Raw genomic sequence first — 12,339 nt, forward strand, 5'->3', positions numbered from 1 at the left:
CCCATCTGCCCGGAGCCTTGGCCGGCTGACAGCTGTCAGGCAGGGGAGCGCTGGGATTCCCTCCCGCCAAAGCCCTGGAGATGGGCTCACTCCCAGGGAGCATCTGCTCAGCCGGCTGCTGGAGTGCCAGCCTGGCTGCTCTGCCAGGCACCTCGGGTGGCATCACGCAGCTCCTGCGCTGCTGCTGCTGCTAATTCATCCGGCAAAATCGCTTCTGGTTCATATCCTTCCATACCTGCTGTTGCTTCTCTGCGGTCTAAACAGCCTTGGCTCTCAGCAGTGTGAATTGCTGGGGTGCGGCAAGGGAGAGCACATCCCAGGTTTGGGAGGAGAGCAAAGCCCACAGACACTCCACTGTGGGTGGCAGCAGGGCTGTGTCTGGCTCTCTGGCACTAGTCAGTGTTAGCCTGGGCCCCTCAGCTCTGACGTCGCTGGAGGAGATGCTGATGGATTTGGGGTGCGTCTCTAACCACAGTGTAGGATGGTCAGGGTGGAGTTACAGCTGGAAATGTGACCTGCCTCCTTCTATCCTGCCCTGCCAAGTGCTGGGCCCCCTCCTCGGCTGCTCTCCCTGCATTGTTCCCATGTATCCTAACGCCAGGATCACACCCTCTTCCCTTGCAGAGATGGGCGACATGGAGTCCTACAAAGTGATGCTGAATGGGCCGGCACCCTGGGGCTTCAGGCTGCAGGGAGGGAAGGATTTCAGCATGCCACTCTCCATCTCCAGGGTAAGAGAAGCCAAGGCTGGTGACAACCATCCTTCTTCCTGCCTCTGTGGGAGGGAGGCTGTGACAGCAGTGTCCAGGTGGCTGAGTCAGAGTCCTACAGGGGATGCAGATGAGTTGGGGCCCCGGGAGTGCTGCATCCTGCCCTGCCTGGCTCCATGTAGCCTCTTTGGTGCCTTATCAGCTGCAGCCCGGCACAGGGGTGTTCCGGGCAGAGAACTGCAGCAGAGATGTGAAATGCTGCACAGCCTCTGCAGAGGGGGCAGGGGAGGCCCCTTCCGGAGCGTGCCCACCACAGGGGGAAGGGATCTGCTCTCTGAGATGTGGGACTGCCTTCCTGATTGGCACCCTAACGCTGGGATCGGCATCCCAGGACTCAGCCAGTGCCCTCCTGCCCTCCCTTCCACTGCACAGCTTCTAACTCCATGCCTGAGCTCATCCCTGAAATGGGCAGGGAGAGGAGGAAGCTTGCACTGCTGCCTGCACGGGGACATGATTCCCTCCACAAAACCATCCCGTTTCTCCTGGGAGAGCCGTTGTGCCGCAGCTGGTTGTGGCTGAGGCCTCTGGTTTGAGCTGTGCCTGGTGCAATGCTCAGCCAGGCCAGGTCTGTCCCCGGGCGGATGCTGGCCATGGCTCTGGCCACACAATTGCCTTATAAGCCTTGGAATGTGACTGCAATGCCTGTGCCTCTGGTGCTCGGGCAGCTGGCACGGAGGCTGCTTCTTGAAGGACAGCTTTGCTCGTGGCACCGGACGCTGCGTGGGGCCCTGTCCCCGGCACGAGCTCGGCGCTGCATGCCTGTCCCAGAGGACACAGATCTCTGCAGCACCCAGGCAGGGAGGACGGGCCCTGAGGGCACCATGTGAAGCTGGAGTCACCAGCACCGCTGCCCCAGGGCCCACTGATCTCTGCTGAGCACGCAGAGAAAGCCTCAGCGAGTTTATTCTCTAAAAAATGTTTCTCTTGGCTGCGAGCCAGCGCTTAACAAAGGGTCTGGTCGGATGAAGGAGCCTCCCAAAGCCCAGGGCAGGGGCCTTATGAAGCAGCACTTGGTGGGGCTTGGGCAGTGCTGCTGTCAGGAGCAGTGAGGGGATGTAGCCAGCTTTGGGGGGTTCTCTGTTAAGAGCAGGCTTTGTGGCAGGGTGATGTGCTCTGTCTGAGGGGAGGGGTGAGCCTTGCATTGCTCTGCACTCCAGCCCCAGAGCTCCTGCCCAGAGCACACTGCTGCCCTTGGCCACTGCTTCCCATGAGCTTGCCCTGCTGGAACAGGATGTAAGGAAGCGTCCTGCCTCGGCTTTGAGGGCTACAGTGGGGTCCTGCTCTGTGGGGCCAGGGACCACAGGGGGAAAGCAGCACTGGCGTGTGCTCTGGCTCTTGGCTGTGTCCCTCACTGTAACACTACTGGGTGAGCTGTCAGGCTGCTGCAGCTCACTGGCCACATACAAAAGAAGTGCCACTATGACCCCCTGCACGTGGATCTCCCGTGGCAAGGGGCTCTTCTGGGATACTGACACCTGGGCAGACTGTATGCCGCGGTCCCTGCAGCAGAGCCAGGGCAAGGGCTGCCATCTGGGGAGCTGGGTGCTGTGTGACACATCCCAGCCTCTGCCAGCTGGGGAAGAGGGGAGACCCTTGGTTCTGCTGGCAGGATGATGCTGGGGGATGCACCTTCCAGCCTCTCCCCACCATGCTGGGTGATGCTCTGTCCTGGGGGTCCCTGGAAAGGGTGGCAGGTGGGCATCTCTCGGGGTGGGGTGATGGAGGTGCAGGGAACAAAGGACTGGCTGGGCAGAGAAGGGAGGAAGGAAATCCTGGGTTTAGATTAGCAGACCTGGGTGGGAAGCGGGAGGACTGGCACTGCCACAGCTCCCAGCTGAGCTGGCACCTGCCACAGGGGTTTCCTGGCGTGCCAGCATGGAGGGGGACGGAAAGTGCTGACCGGGCTGGGTGAGGCTGTGTGACGCAGCCTGACGTGCTCTCCCCTTCCCGACTGGCCGTGTGAAAACATTTCCCAGCTCCTGCTCCTGCCTGCAAACCCACACAGCCGCCCTGTGCCTTCCCCAGCCCTCCAGGGCAGCAAGCCGGGGCTTGCAGCAGCATGGCCAGCCGGCACCACTGCTGCCGAGGGCACCCTCCCGTGCTGGGCAGGAGGAGCAGGCACTGGGCTGAGGGGTGGCAGCAGGATGCAGGCGGAGCCGAGCCACATCCAACCCAGCTATGGAGTTTGGCCTCACATGGAGTACCAGTATTGGTGTAGGGAAGGGGAATGTGGCTCTGGGGTGAGCCAGGCTCTGCGCACGGGCAAGGAGGGGCCAGGACTCAGCGGCAGGGATTTTTCAGCCCTCTGACAGTGCTGGGAATCTGGCTCGCTCCTTTTATGTTCACGTCGAACAGGACTTGAGGAAATACTTGGTCCGGGTCCAAGCGCCTCGAGTTCTTCCATGCTGGAGGAGCAGGAATGGCTGCATCCTGCCCACGTCTGTCTGTCTGTCAGTGCCTGGGAGCTGTGTGCGGTGCTCTGGGCCCTGCTCGCCTCTGGCTGTGCATCCCTGGTGGGAGGGGAGGGCAGGACAGGCTCCACTTCCCAGCACGGGGCTGACAGGGCTGACGTAGAGCCGTGCAATGGAGCCACAGCGGGGGCAAGGCACATCCCTGGCACTGTGGCCGGGAAGGAGAACCCGTGGCCGTGCTCTCGGCTGTCCCGGCGCGACGATGTCTGGGGGAGCAGCGTGGGTGGGGGCGGGTGTCTCCCTGCCTTGGGAGGGCTCCTGCTCCTCTGTGGGAATGAGGTAATGTCTGCGCCTGCTGGGAACAGGACGGGAGCATGGAGCGCAGGCAGCTGGGGGGAGTGCCCAAGGGGTGCCTCCCCTGACCCCCCCTCGCCCCAGGCGAAGGGCTGGACATGCCTGTGGTTTGCAGTGAGATGTGGCTGCCCAAAGGGCCCTGACTCACTGTGCTCCCTTCCTGCCCCGGGACCACAGGGATGGCTCTGAGGGGTGGCCAGGCTTCCTGCCGAGGCTGAGCCAGCACCGCCTCCGTGTTTGGCGTCATGGGGATGAGGCCCCGGGGTGCTGGCAAGGTCCCCAGCCTGCCAGAAGGCAGGGACTGGGCAGCACCCTGGAGTACTGCTTTGCCCTCTGCTGCTGCTGCCGAGGGGAAGAAGCTGCTCTGGGCTCATGTACTGGGAAATGAGGAGTGAGCTGGGTGTTCCCACCTCCCCCTGGGTCAGGCCTGTGTGGGTATCCTGTGCTGGGCTGGGAGCCTGAGCCCCAGCAGACCCCTTGCCTTCATGAGGATGAGGACATCCCTCTGCTCCCGAGCCAGCACTTGGCTGTTCCAGCTCTCCCTGATTCTGTCTGTCTTGCAGCTGACTCCAGGTGGGAAGGCGGCTCAGGCTGGTGTGGGAGTGGGCGACTGGGTGCTATACATCGACGGGGAGAGCACCAGTGCCATGACACACATTGAGGCCCAGAACAGGATCCGTGCGTGTGGGGACAGGCTCTGCCTCACCCTGAGCAGGTAGGAATCATGGGTCCTGCAAACATGGGGTCTTGGTGTGGCCAAAGCATAGCCAGGGCCATCTCCCAGCATCTCCATATCCTGGCATCACTGCTCTTTGCTCAGAGCTGGGCAGCCCCTGGCTGGATCTGAGGGTTCAACTTGGCCGGATGAGGCTTAGCCTGGCTGTGAGCCACAGGGCAGTGCCAGCGGGCCATGGCTCCCCTTGGGTGGTTGTTGCATCCCTGGGGTACCAGTGTCCCAGCAGTGCCTGGGCCAGTTCCAGCACCTGCCCATCTGTCTCCTCTCTTGCAGAGCCCAGAACCAGCTGGGGAAGCCGCAGAAGGTACGTGTCGCTCATGGTGCTGCAGTGGCAGCTCAACCTTGTCTCAGGGAAAGGGACTCTCTGAGTATAGATGGATAAATAGATTTTGCTCCTGGGGCTCACAGGCTTTTAGGGGACTGGGGTGTGTTTGGAGATCTAGATAACCCCACTGGAGGAGCAGCTCTGGCACCGTGGAGGATCAGAGGGAACAGGATCTGCTCAGGAGGCAGCTTGGCCCAGACTGTGCCCCTGCTGGTGCCAGGTGTGGGCAGGGGTGCAGAGGGGTCAGTGCAGGGGAGGAGACTGAGCAGGTGCAGCACAGTGTTTGCTGGTGCTGGGGAGTGCCCTGGCATAGGGAGGCAGGGCTGAGGCCGGTGACCAGTGGCTCCTGGATGGAAGCCACCTACATGGGTTCAGCTTTGTACCACAGGACAGTTGCGATGGGTGTGTGTGCATGTGCACCGCCCTGCCATGGGCAGCAGCAAGTGTCCGGGGCACCTACTAATCCTCCAATGACCCTCAGGCTGGATTTGTGACCTGCTGTCACTGGGCTGGCTGCTCTGTGGAGAGAGGTGCCAGCCTGGCAGAGCCCAGTGTCCAAGGTGCACGTGCTGTCCAGCTTTCCTACCTGGCTGCCTGCTGCGCTGCCTGGCCCAGGGCTGCCCTTTGCATGCTGCTTGATGTGTGAGCCCGTGTCTGTGTGTTTTGTCTCGCTCAGGACTCACTCCCCTGCTCTGAACCCCTGAAATATAACTTCACTCCCAGCACCGCCCTCAACAAAACAGCTCGGCCCTTTGGGGCCGGCTCGCCTCCGAACCCACAGCCCGGGCTGGTGACGAAACCTGTGACGTACGCGCCCCTGGCGCCCGCCTGCACCCCCCAGCACAATGGGTATGTTGCTGTCCGTCCTGCTCCCTGAGGACTGGGGGGAGCCCGCTGCCCAGCCCTGCTGTGCCTTGCATGCCAGACACCGTGGGTGGGAGTGGGTGAGAGTGCCCGTGCTGGGGTCCCCGGTGGCTGGTGCTGAGGTGGCACAACAGGACTGTTGCACACAGGGACACACAGCCACACTTGTGCCAATCCCTAGCTCAGGGATGTGTCAGCCTGCGGAGAGTCCTGCAAGGCATGACACAGCAGCTGTAGCAGGACACTGGCTGGTATCTGCAGCAGCAGGGAAATGGTGGCTGCCTGGGGATGTCCTGCTGGTCCCCTGGCTGGTGGGATAGGGTGAGCAGAGTGAAGCCCTCCAGCCCTGCACAGCACCATCATCACCCAGCTCTGCTCAACTGCCTGTGTCTGGCAGCTCCTGGTCCCTCCTGAGAGAGCTGCTGTGGTGCCCTGGAACTGGGCAATGGGGTGGGATGTGGCACCCAGGCCTGTTCTGGGGCTTGAGGGAGCACAGTCTGGTCCATTGGCATCTGCCCCTGTGTCCCGGTGTGCTCACAGCCCTGGGCGAGCCGGGTGTGAGTCTCAGGGGTAGAGGGACTAATGTAGGCCATAGGTGAGCTCTGGAAACTTCTTGGGTGCTGCAGATCTAATTTCACCTTCCTTTTTCTTTCTTTCTCTCCTCCCTTTCTCTTTCCCTCTCCCTACAGGTGCTGAGCCTTGACAAGTCAGTAAGCCTTTTGCCTGCTCTCTCTATCCTCCCCACATGCCTCTTCCCTGCTATTGCCCTGTTCTCCGGGGCAGGGCCAACCTGGGGACGGGCAGCACGTGCTGCTCTGCCCGTGTGGGTGGGTCACTTCTGGCAGCAAGCTGTCCCCAACCTGAAGGGCAAGTGCTGCCTGTCTCTGCCAGCTGCTGGGGCCCTGGAGTGTCCTTGTGCGTGGTCCCTTCCCTGCTCCCCAAGATGTGGCTTGGCCGGACAAGGGCTGATGGGCTGTGCTAGGCACCCTGCCCAGGGGCAGGTGGCATGCCATGGGCAGTCACTAGGCTCTGGTGCAGCTCTCCCAGTGGTGGTTTTTTGAACATGTCTTATTCTTGCTCTGTCCTTTCTCCTTCTGGCCCTTGGGGCCAGTGTCGCACTATCAGTCCAAAGTCGGTCCTTCGTGGGCCAGGTCTTTACTGGAGAGGAGTAGAAGGGTGGGGAGTAAGGACACATGTGGTGTCTTGAGTACTGGTGTGCTGTGGTTCTTTGCTAGGGGAGGTGTGGGACAGCCCCAGGGAAATGATGCCATGAGATCTGTCAGATTTGACAGATGACTGTCACTCACAGGCAGCCCCCTCAGCTGCTGGAGCCCCCCAGCAGCCCCGTGTGCGACCCTGTGAAGCTGCGGATGTTAGAGGACATTGACGACTCGCAGCCCCACAGCTGGACCTCCCAGTCCCGCTCCTTCCGCAAACTGGCCCGGCTGGTGGGCGCAGACAGCAGTGAGTTTCCATGTCGCCTGGCACTGGCTGGCTGCCCAGCTGTGCTAGGACAACTGGAGCTGGAAAAAGGCTGTGGTGCATTGTGGCACTTGAGTGTTGGTTTTGGCCCCATGTGGCCCCTGTGGGCCAGCTGAGCCAGTGGAAGCTGCCCGGGGCTGTGCGTGGGCTCGTGGTGGTGCCGCTGGTCTGGGGCTGTGCTCTGCCCCATGGCTGGGCAGGGCTGTGCAATGGGGCAGGTGGGTGGCTGGAGGAGAGGGTGTTTTCCCTTTCCTGTTCCTTTTCCATTTCTTTTGTCTCTGGGCCTCAGTTGCCGCAGACTGACTCCACCTTTCTCTCCTGTTGCATTCAGTGGAGGATGGTGAGGATGAGCTTGTTAAAAAGCCCAGGTAAGGGGAACATGTGCAGGGGTGGTAGCAGGAGCCACAAGATGCTCAGCCCACGTGGCTGCTTCATCCTCACAGCTTGCAGTCACTCTGGGGATGCTCTTTGCCCTGTTGCTGTTTCTCCTTTCCTCCTCCTCCATCCTCTCCCTTTCTCAGAGATGAGCTGTTGGTGGAGCCGCAGAACCTGCCCTGTGCTCAGCCCACCACGGGCACTGCCAGTGCTCAGCCACTGCTCTGAGTGTCACCTTGGGAGGGTCCTGCCCGGACACCCACTGGCCAGATGGGATGTCCTGTGCTGGGTAGGACCCGCTTGGCACTGCTGGCACCAAGCTGGGGAGACCAAACTCTGCCATTGCTATTTAAGCAAATGGTATCTGGAGAAGGCTGGTGGCACTAACAACACATTGCTGGGGGTGCTCTGAGGTTCCAGGCATTGCCTGGACCTGGGGCACAGTGTGCCCTGAGCCTGCTGTGGGGCAGCTGGGCAGAGCTAGGTGAGTGTTGCCAACTTCTCCTTGTGCTGGAGTGCATTTGTGAGGGATGGGCTGAGCCCTGGTCAAATCCTGAGTGTTGTGCTGCCATTTTTTTCAATACCACAGGGATGCCCATGGGTCCGGCTGGGGCACAGTGGAGCAGTGGTGAGTGCGAGAGTCTGACGAAGGCACCTTTGGGAGCACTATCCTGTGCTGAAGCAGGGTCTGTGCTTGGTGCTGGCTGAGCTCCTGCCCTCTGTCACTCACAGGCAGCCCCCTCAGCCACTGGAGCCCCCCAGAAGCCCTGGGTGTGATCCTGGGAAGCTGCGGATGTTAGAGGACGCTGAGGACTGGCAGCCCCGCACCGGGACCTCCCAGTCCCGCTCCTTCCGCAAACTGGCCCAGCTGACGGGCACAGATGGCAGTGAGTTCCTGCAGGGCCTGGTGATGGCTGGGGGTGATGGACTGTGTTAGCTAGAATCTGACAGAGGCTGTGGGGTGACGTGTCACTAAAGGTTTGGTTTTGGCTCCCTTGAGGGCAGCTGAGCCAGCGGGAGCTGCCCGAGGCTGTGTGTGGGCTTGTGGTGGTGCTGCTGGTGGTCTGGGGCTGTGCTCTGCCCCATGACTGGGCAGGGCTGTGCAATGGGGTAAGGGATGGTGAGTGGGGAGGTTGGTTTTCCTCCTTTCCCTTCCTGCTGTGCCTGGTCCTTGGTTGCCCCAGACTGACTCCATCTTCCCCTTTTTCTCCTGTTGCACGCAGTGGAGGATGGTGAGGATGAGCTTGTTAAAAAGCCCAGGTAAGGGGAGCGTGTTCTGGGTTGGCAGTAGGAGCTACAACATGCACACCCTGGGCTCAGCCCACCTGGCTGCTTCATCCTCACAGCTTGCAGTCACTCTAGAGAAGCTCTTTCCCTGTTGCTCTTTCTTTTCTCCTCTCCTTGTCCTCCACCCTCAGGTCCCTCTGTCTTCTCCATCTCCCCGGAGATGAGCTGCTGGCAGAACTGCAGAGCGTGACCCGTGCTCACCCCACAAGAGGCACTGCCAGTGCTCAGCCACTGCTCTGACAATCACCTTGGGAGGGTCCTGCCCAGGCACCCACCTGCCAGATGGGGTCCCCAAATGGGGTGTCCCTGTGCTGGGTAGGACCTGCTGGGCACTGCTGGCGTGGAGCTGGGGAGGCTGAGATGCAGCACTGTGTACAGTACTGTACTGTGTACAGTACTGTACACTGGACACAGTGGGTGGGGGTGGCTGGTGGCACTGATAACACCTTGATTGGGGTGTTGGGAGTTCCTGGGCAGGGACTGGACCTGGGGTACGATGTTTTGGTGGGCTGTAAGGCTGGTCAGGAGTGAATGCTGATGGTATTTCTGTAAGGCTTGTGTATCCCTGAGCTGGTGGGGCATACGGGAAGGATGGGCTAAGCTATGGGTCAGCCACTGACTGTTGTGCCACCGTTCTTTCTGATACCACAGGGATGCCTGTGTGTCCAGATGGGGTACAGGGCTACAGTGATGAGTGCTGGGGTCGGGCAGAAGTGTTGGCATGTGCCAGGGCACCTTTGGGAGCACTACCCTGTGCTGAAGCACGGTCTGTGCTTGGTGTTGGCTGAGCTCCTGCCCTCTGTCACTCACAGGCAGCCCCCTCAGCTGCTGGAGCCCCCCAGCAGCCCCGTGTGCGACCCTGTGAAGCTGCGGATGTTGCAGGACATTGATGACTCGCAGCCCCACACTTGGACCTCCCAATCCCGCTCCTTCCGCAAACTGGCCCGGCTGGTGGGCGCAGACAGCAGTGAGTTCCCATGTGGCCTGGCACTGGCTGACAGGCTGGGTGTGCTCAGCTTTGCTGGGGCATCTGGAACTGGATAAAAGCCGTGGTGTGTTGTGGCAGTGGGGCATTGGTTTTGGCCCCATGTGGGCCCTCTGTGGCAGCTGAGCCAGTGGGAGCTGCCCAGGGCTGTGTGCAGGCTCATGGTGGTGCCACTGGTCTGGTGCCATCCTCTGCCTCATGGTTGGGCAGGGCTGTGCATTGGCGCAAGGGGGCAGCAGGAGGAGAGGGCGTTTTTCCTTCCTTTCCCTTCCCTTCCCTTCCCTTCCTGCTGTGCGTGGGCCTCAGTTGCCACAGACTAACTCCATCTTCCTCTTTCTCTCCTGTTGCGCATAGTGGAGGATGGTGAGGATGAGCTTGATAAAAAGCCCAGGTAAGGGGAGCATGTGAATTGGTGGCAGTAGGAGCCACAAGGTGCCCACCTGGGGCTCAGCCCACCTGGCTGCTTCATCCTCACAGCTTGCAGTCACTTTGGGGATGCTCTTTGCTCTGTGCAGATTCTTTTCTCCCTCTCGGTCCTCTCCCTCCCCCAGACTCGGGCAGTTTCCAGAGCTGCGCAAGAGGCACCACTGGTGCTCAGCCACTGCTCTGACTATCGCCTCAGGAGGGTTCTACCTGGGCACCCAGCTGTCAGACAGGCTGTCCCCAGACAGGCTGTCCCCATGTGAGGTGTGCAGGCAGGACCCTCTGGGCACTGCTGGCACAGAGCTGGAGAGGCCAAAGTGCAGCACTGTGGACTGGACACAGTGGATGGGGATGGCTGATGGCACTGACAGCACCTTACTGGGGGTGTTGGGGGCTGCTGGGCTGCAACTGGTCTTGGAGCATTATGTTCCATGCAGTTGTGGAGCAGCTGCAAGGCTGGTTGGGAGTCAGTGCTGCCAGCATTTTCACATGGCTTGTGCCTCCATGGGACTGAGTACATATGGGAAGGATGGGCCGAGCCATGGATCCACCATTGACAGTTGTGCTGCTGTTTTTTCTGATGCCACAGGGATGCCCATGGGTCCAGCTGGGGCGTGGTGGAGCAGCAGTGAGTGCCAGGGTCTGGCAGAGGTGTTGGCATGTGGCGGGGCACCTTTGGGAGCACTACCCTGTGCTGAAGCAGGGTCTGTGCTTGGTGCTGGCTGAGCTCCTGCCCTCTGTCACTCACAGGCAGCCCCCTCAGCCACTGGAGCCCCCCAGAAGCCCTGGGTGTGATCCTGGGAAGCTGCGGATGTTAGAGGACGCTGAGGACTGGCAGCCCCGCACCGGGACCTCCCAGTCCCGCTCCTTCCGCAAACTGGCCCAGCTGACGGGCACAGATGGCAGTGAGTTCCTGCAGGGCCTGGTGATGGCTGGGGGTGATGGACTCTGTTGGGGTAGCCAGAATCTGACAGAGACTGTGGGGTCATGTGACACCAGGGCTTTGGTTTTGGCTCCAAATCACCCCTTGAGGGCAGCTGAGCCAGCGGGAGCTGCCCGGGGCTGTGTGTGAGCTCGTGGTGGTGCCACTGGTCTGGGGTTGTGCTCTGCCCCATGACTGGGCAGGGCTGTGCAATGGGGTAAGGGGATGGTGGGTGGGGAGGTCGATTTTCCTCCTTTTCCTTTTTCTTGCCCTTTCCCTTCCTGCTGTGCCTGGTCCTTGGTTGCCCCAGACTGACTCCATCTTCCCCTTTTTCTCCTGTTGTGCACAGTAGAGGATGGTGAGGATGAGCTTGTTAAAAAGCCCAGGTAAGGGGAGCATGTGCAAGGGCTGCATGTCCCAGGCAGGTGTCTGGGCACTGCTGGCTCTGAGCTGGGGATGCTGAGCTGCACCTTAGCTTTTCGGGTGTATGGATAGTGGAGGAGTCTGATGGCTCTGGGAAACCTGGCGATGAGATGTTGGGAGGTGCAGGGTAGTGCCTGCACTTGGGGCACATTGTCCCTTGAGCCTGGTGTGGAACTGCCAGGCAGATAGACTGAGCTGGGTGAGTACCACCAGCTCGTTTGCCCTCACTCTCGCTGCTTGTGGTGACTCTCAGGAAGCTCTTTGCCCTGTAATGGTTTCTTGTCTCCCTCTCTGTCCTCTCCGTCTCCCAGAACTGACCTGTTAACAGAGCCACAGAGCCTCCCCTGCCCTCAGCCCACAACAGGCACTGCCAGTGCTCAGCCACTGCTTTGACCATTACCTCGGGAGGGTCCTGCCTGGACACCCACTCACCAAACACATGTCCCCAAATGGTGTCCCTGTGCTGGGCAGGACCCGCTGGGCACTGCTGGCACCCAGCTGAGGAGGCCGAGATGCAGCACCGTGTGCTGGACACAGTGGATGGGGGTGGCTGTTGGCACTGATAACATCTTGGTTGGGGTGTTGGGAGGCACTGGACAGCAGCTAGTCTTGGGGCATGATGCCTTGTGGGGCCGTAGAATGGCTGTAAGGCTGGTCAGGAGTGAATGCTGTCGACATTTCCACGAGGCTCATGTATCTTTGAGACTGTGGGTGTGTATGTGAAGGATGGGCTGAGCCATGGGTCAACCACTGACTGTTGTGCCGCCGTTTTTTCGATGCCATAGGGATACCCGTGGGTCCAGCTGGGGCACAGTGGAGCAGCGGTGAGTGCCAGGGTCTGGCAGAGGTGTTGGCATGTGGCGGGGCACCTTTGGGAGCACTACCCTGTGCTGAAGCAGGGTCTGAGCTTGATGCTGACTGAGCTCCTGCCCTCTGTCACTCACAGGCAGCCCCCTCAGCTGCTGGAGCCCCCCAGCACCCC

At 60.8% G+C, this 12,339-nt stretch overlaps 1 protein-coding gene across 5 annotated transcripts in view; it reads left to right on the forward strand.

Moving 5' to 3' along the window:
• The first annotated feature begins 545 nt into the window (after positions 1-545).
• Positions 546-12,339, forward strand: part of PDLIM7 (PDZ and LIM domain 7) — a 15,934-nt gene continuing 4,140 nt past the window's right edge. Inside the window, exons 1-9 of one of the 5 annotated variants that reach the window (XM_029960239.1) lie at positions 546-731; positions 4,099-4,250; positions 4,545-4,575; positions 6,150-6,166; positions 6,770-6,924; positions 7,274-7,310; positions 9,417-9,571; positions 9,944-9,980; positions 10,763-11,219. In XM_029960239.1, the coding sequence (XP_029816099.1) occupies positions 585-731; positions 4,099-4,250; positions 4,545-4,575; positions 6,150-6,166; positions 6,770-6,924; positions 7,274-7,310; positions 9,417-9,571; positions 9,944-9,980; positions 10,763-11,084 (1,053 nt within the window). In that variant the 5' untranslated portion in view covers positions 546-584 and the 3' untranslated portion in view covers positions 11,085-11,219. Of the gene's footprint in view, positions 732-4,098; positions 4,251-4,544; positions 4,576-6,149; positions 6,171-6,769; positions 6,925-7,273; positions 7,311-7,906; positions 7,946-8,049; positions 8,205-8,540; positions 8,578-9,416; positions 9,572-9,943; positions 9,981-10,762; positions 11,220-12,339 lie in introns of those variants that run through there. The other 4 variants (XM_029960236.1, XM_029960240.1, XM_029960237.1 and 1 more) reach the window with 4 other exon arrangements.

Source organism: Manacus vitellinus, unplaced genomic scaffold, assembly GCF_001715985.3.
Source record: "Manacus vitellinus isolate BGI_N305 unplaced genomic scaffold, ASM171598v3 scaffold_25_pilon, whole genome shotgun sequence".
Classification (NCBI taxonomy): domain Eukaryota; kingdom Metazoa; phylum Chordata; class Aves; order Passeriformes; family Pipridae; genus Manacus; species Manacus vitellinus.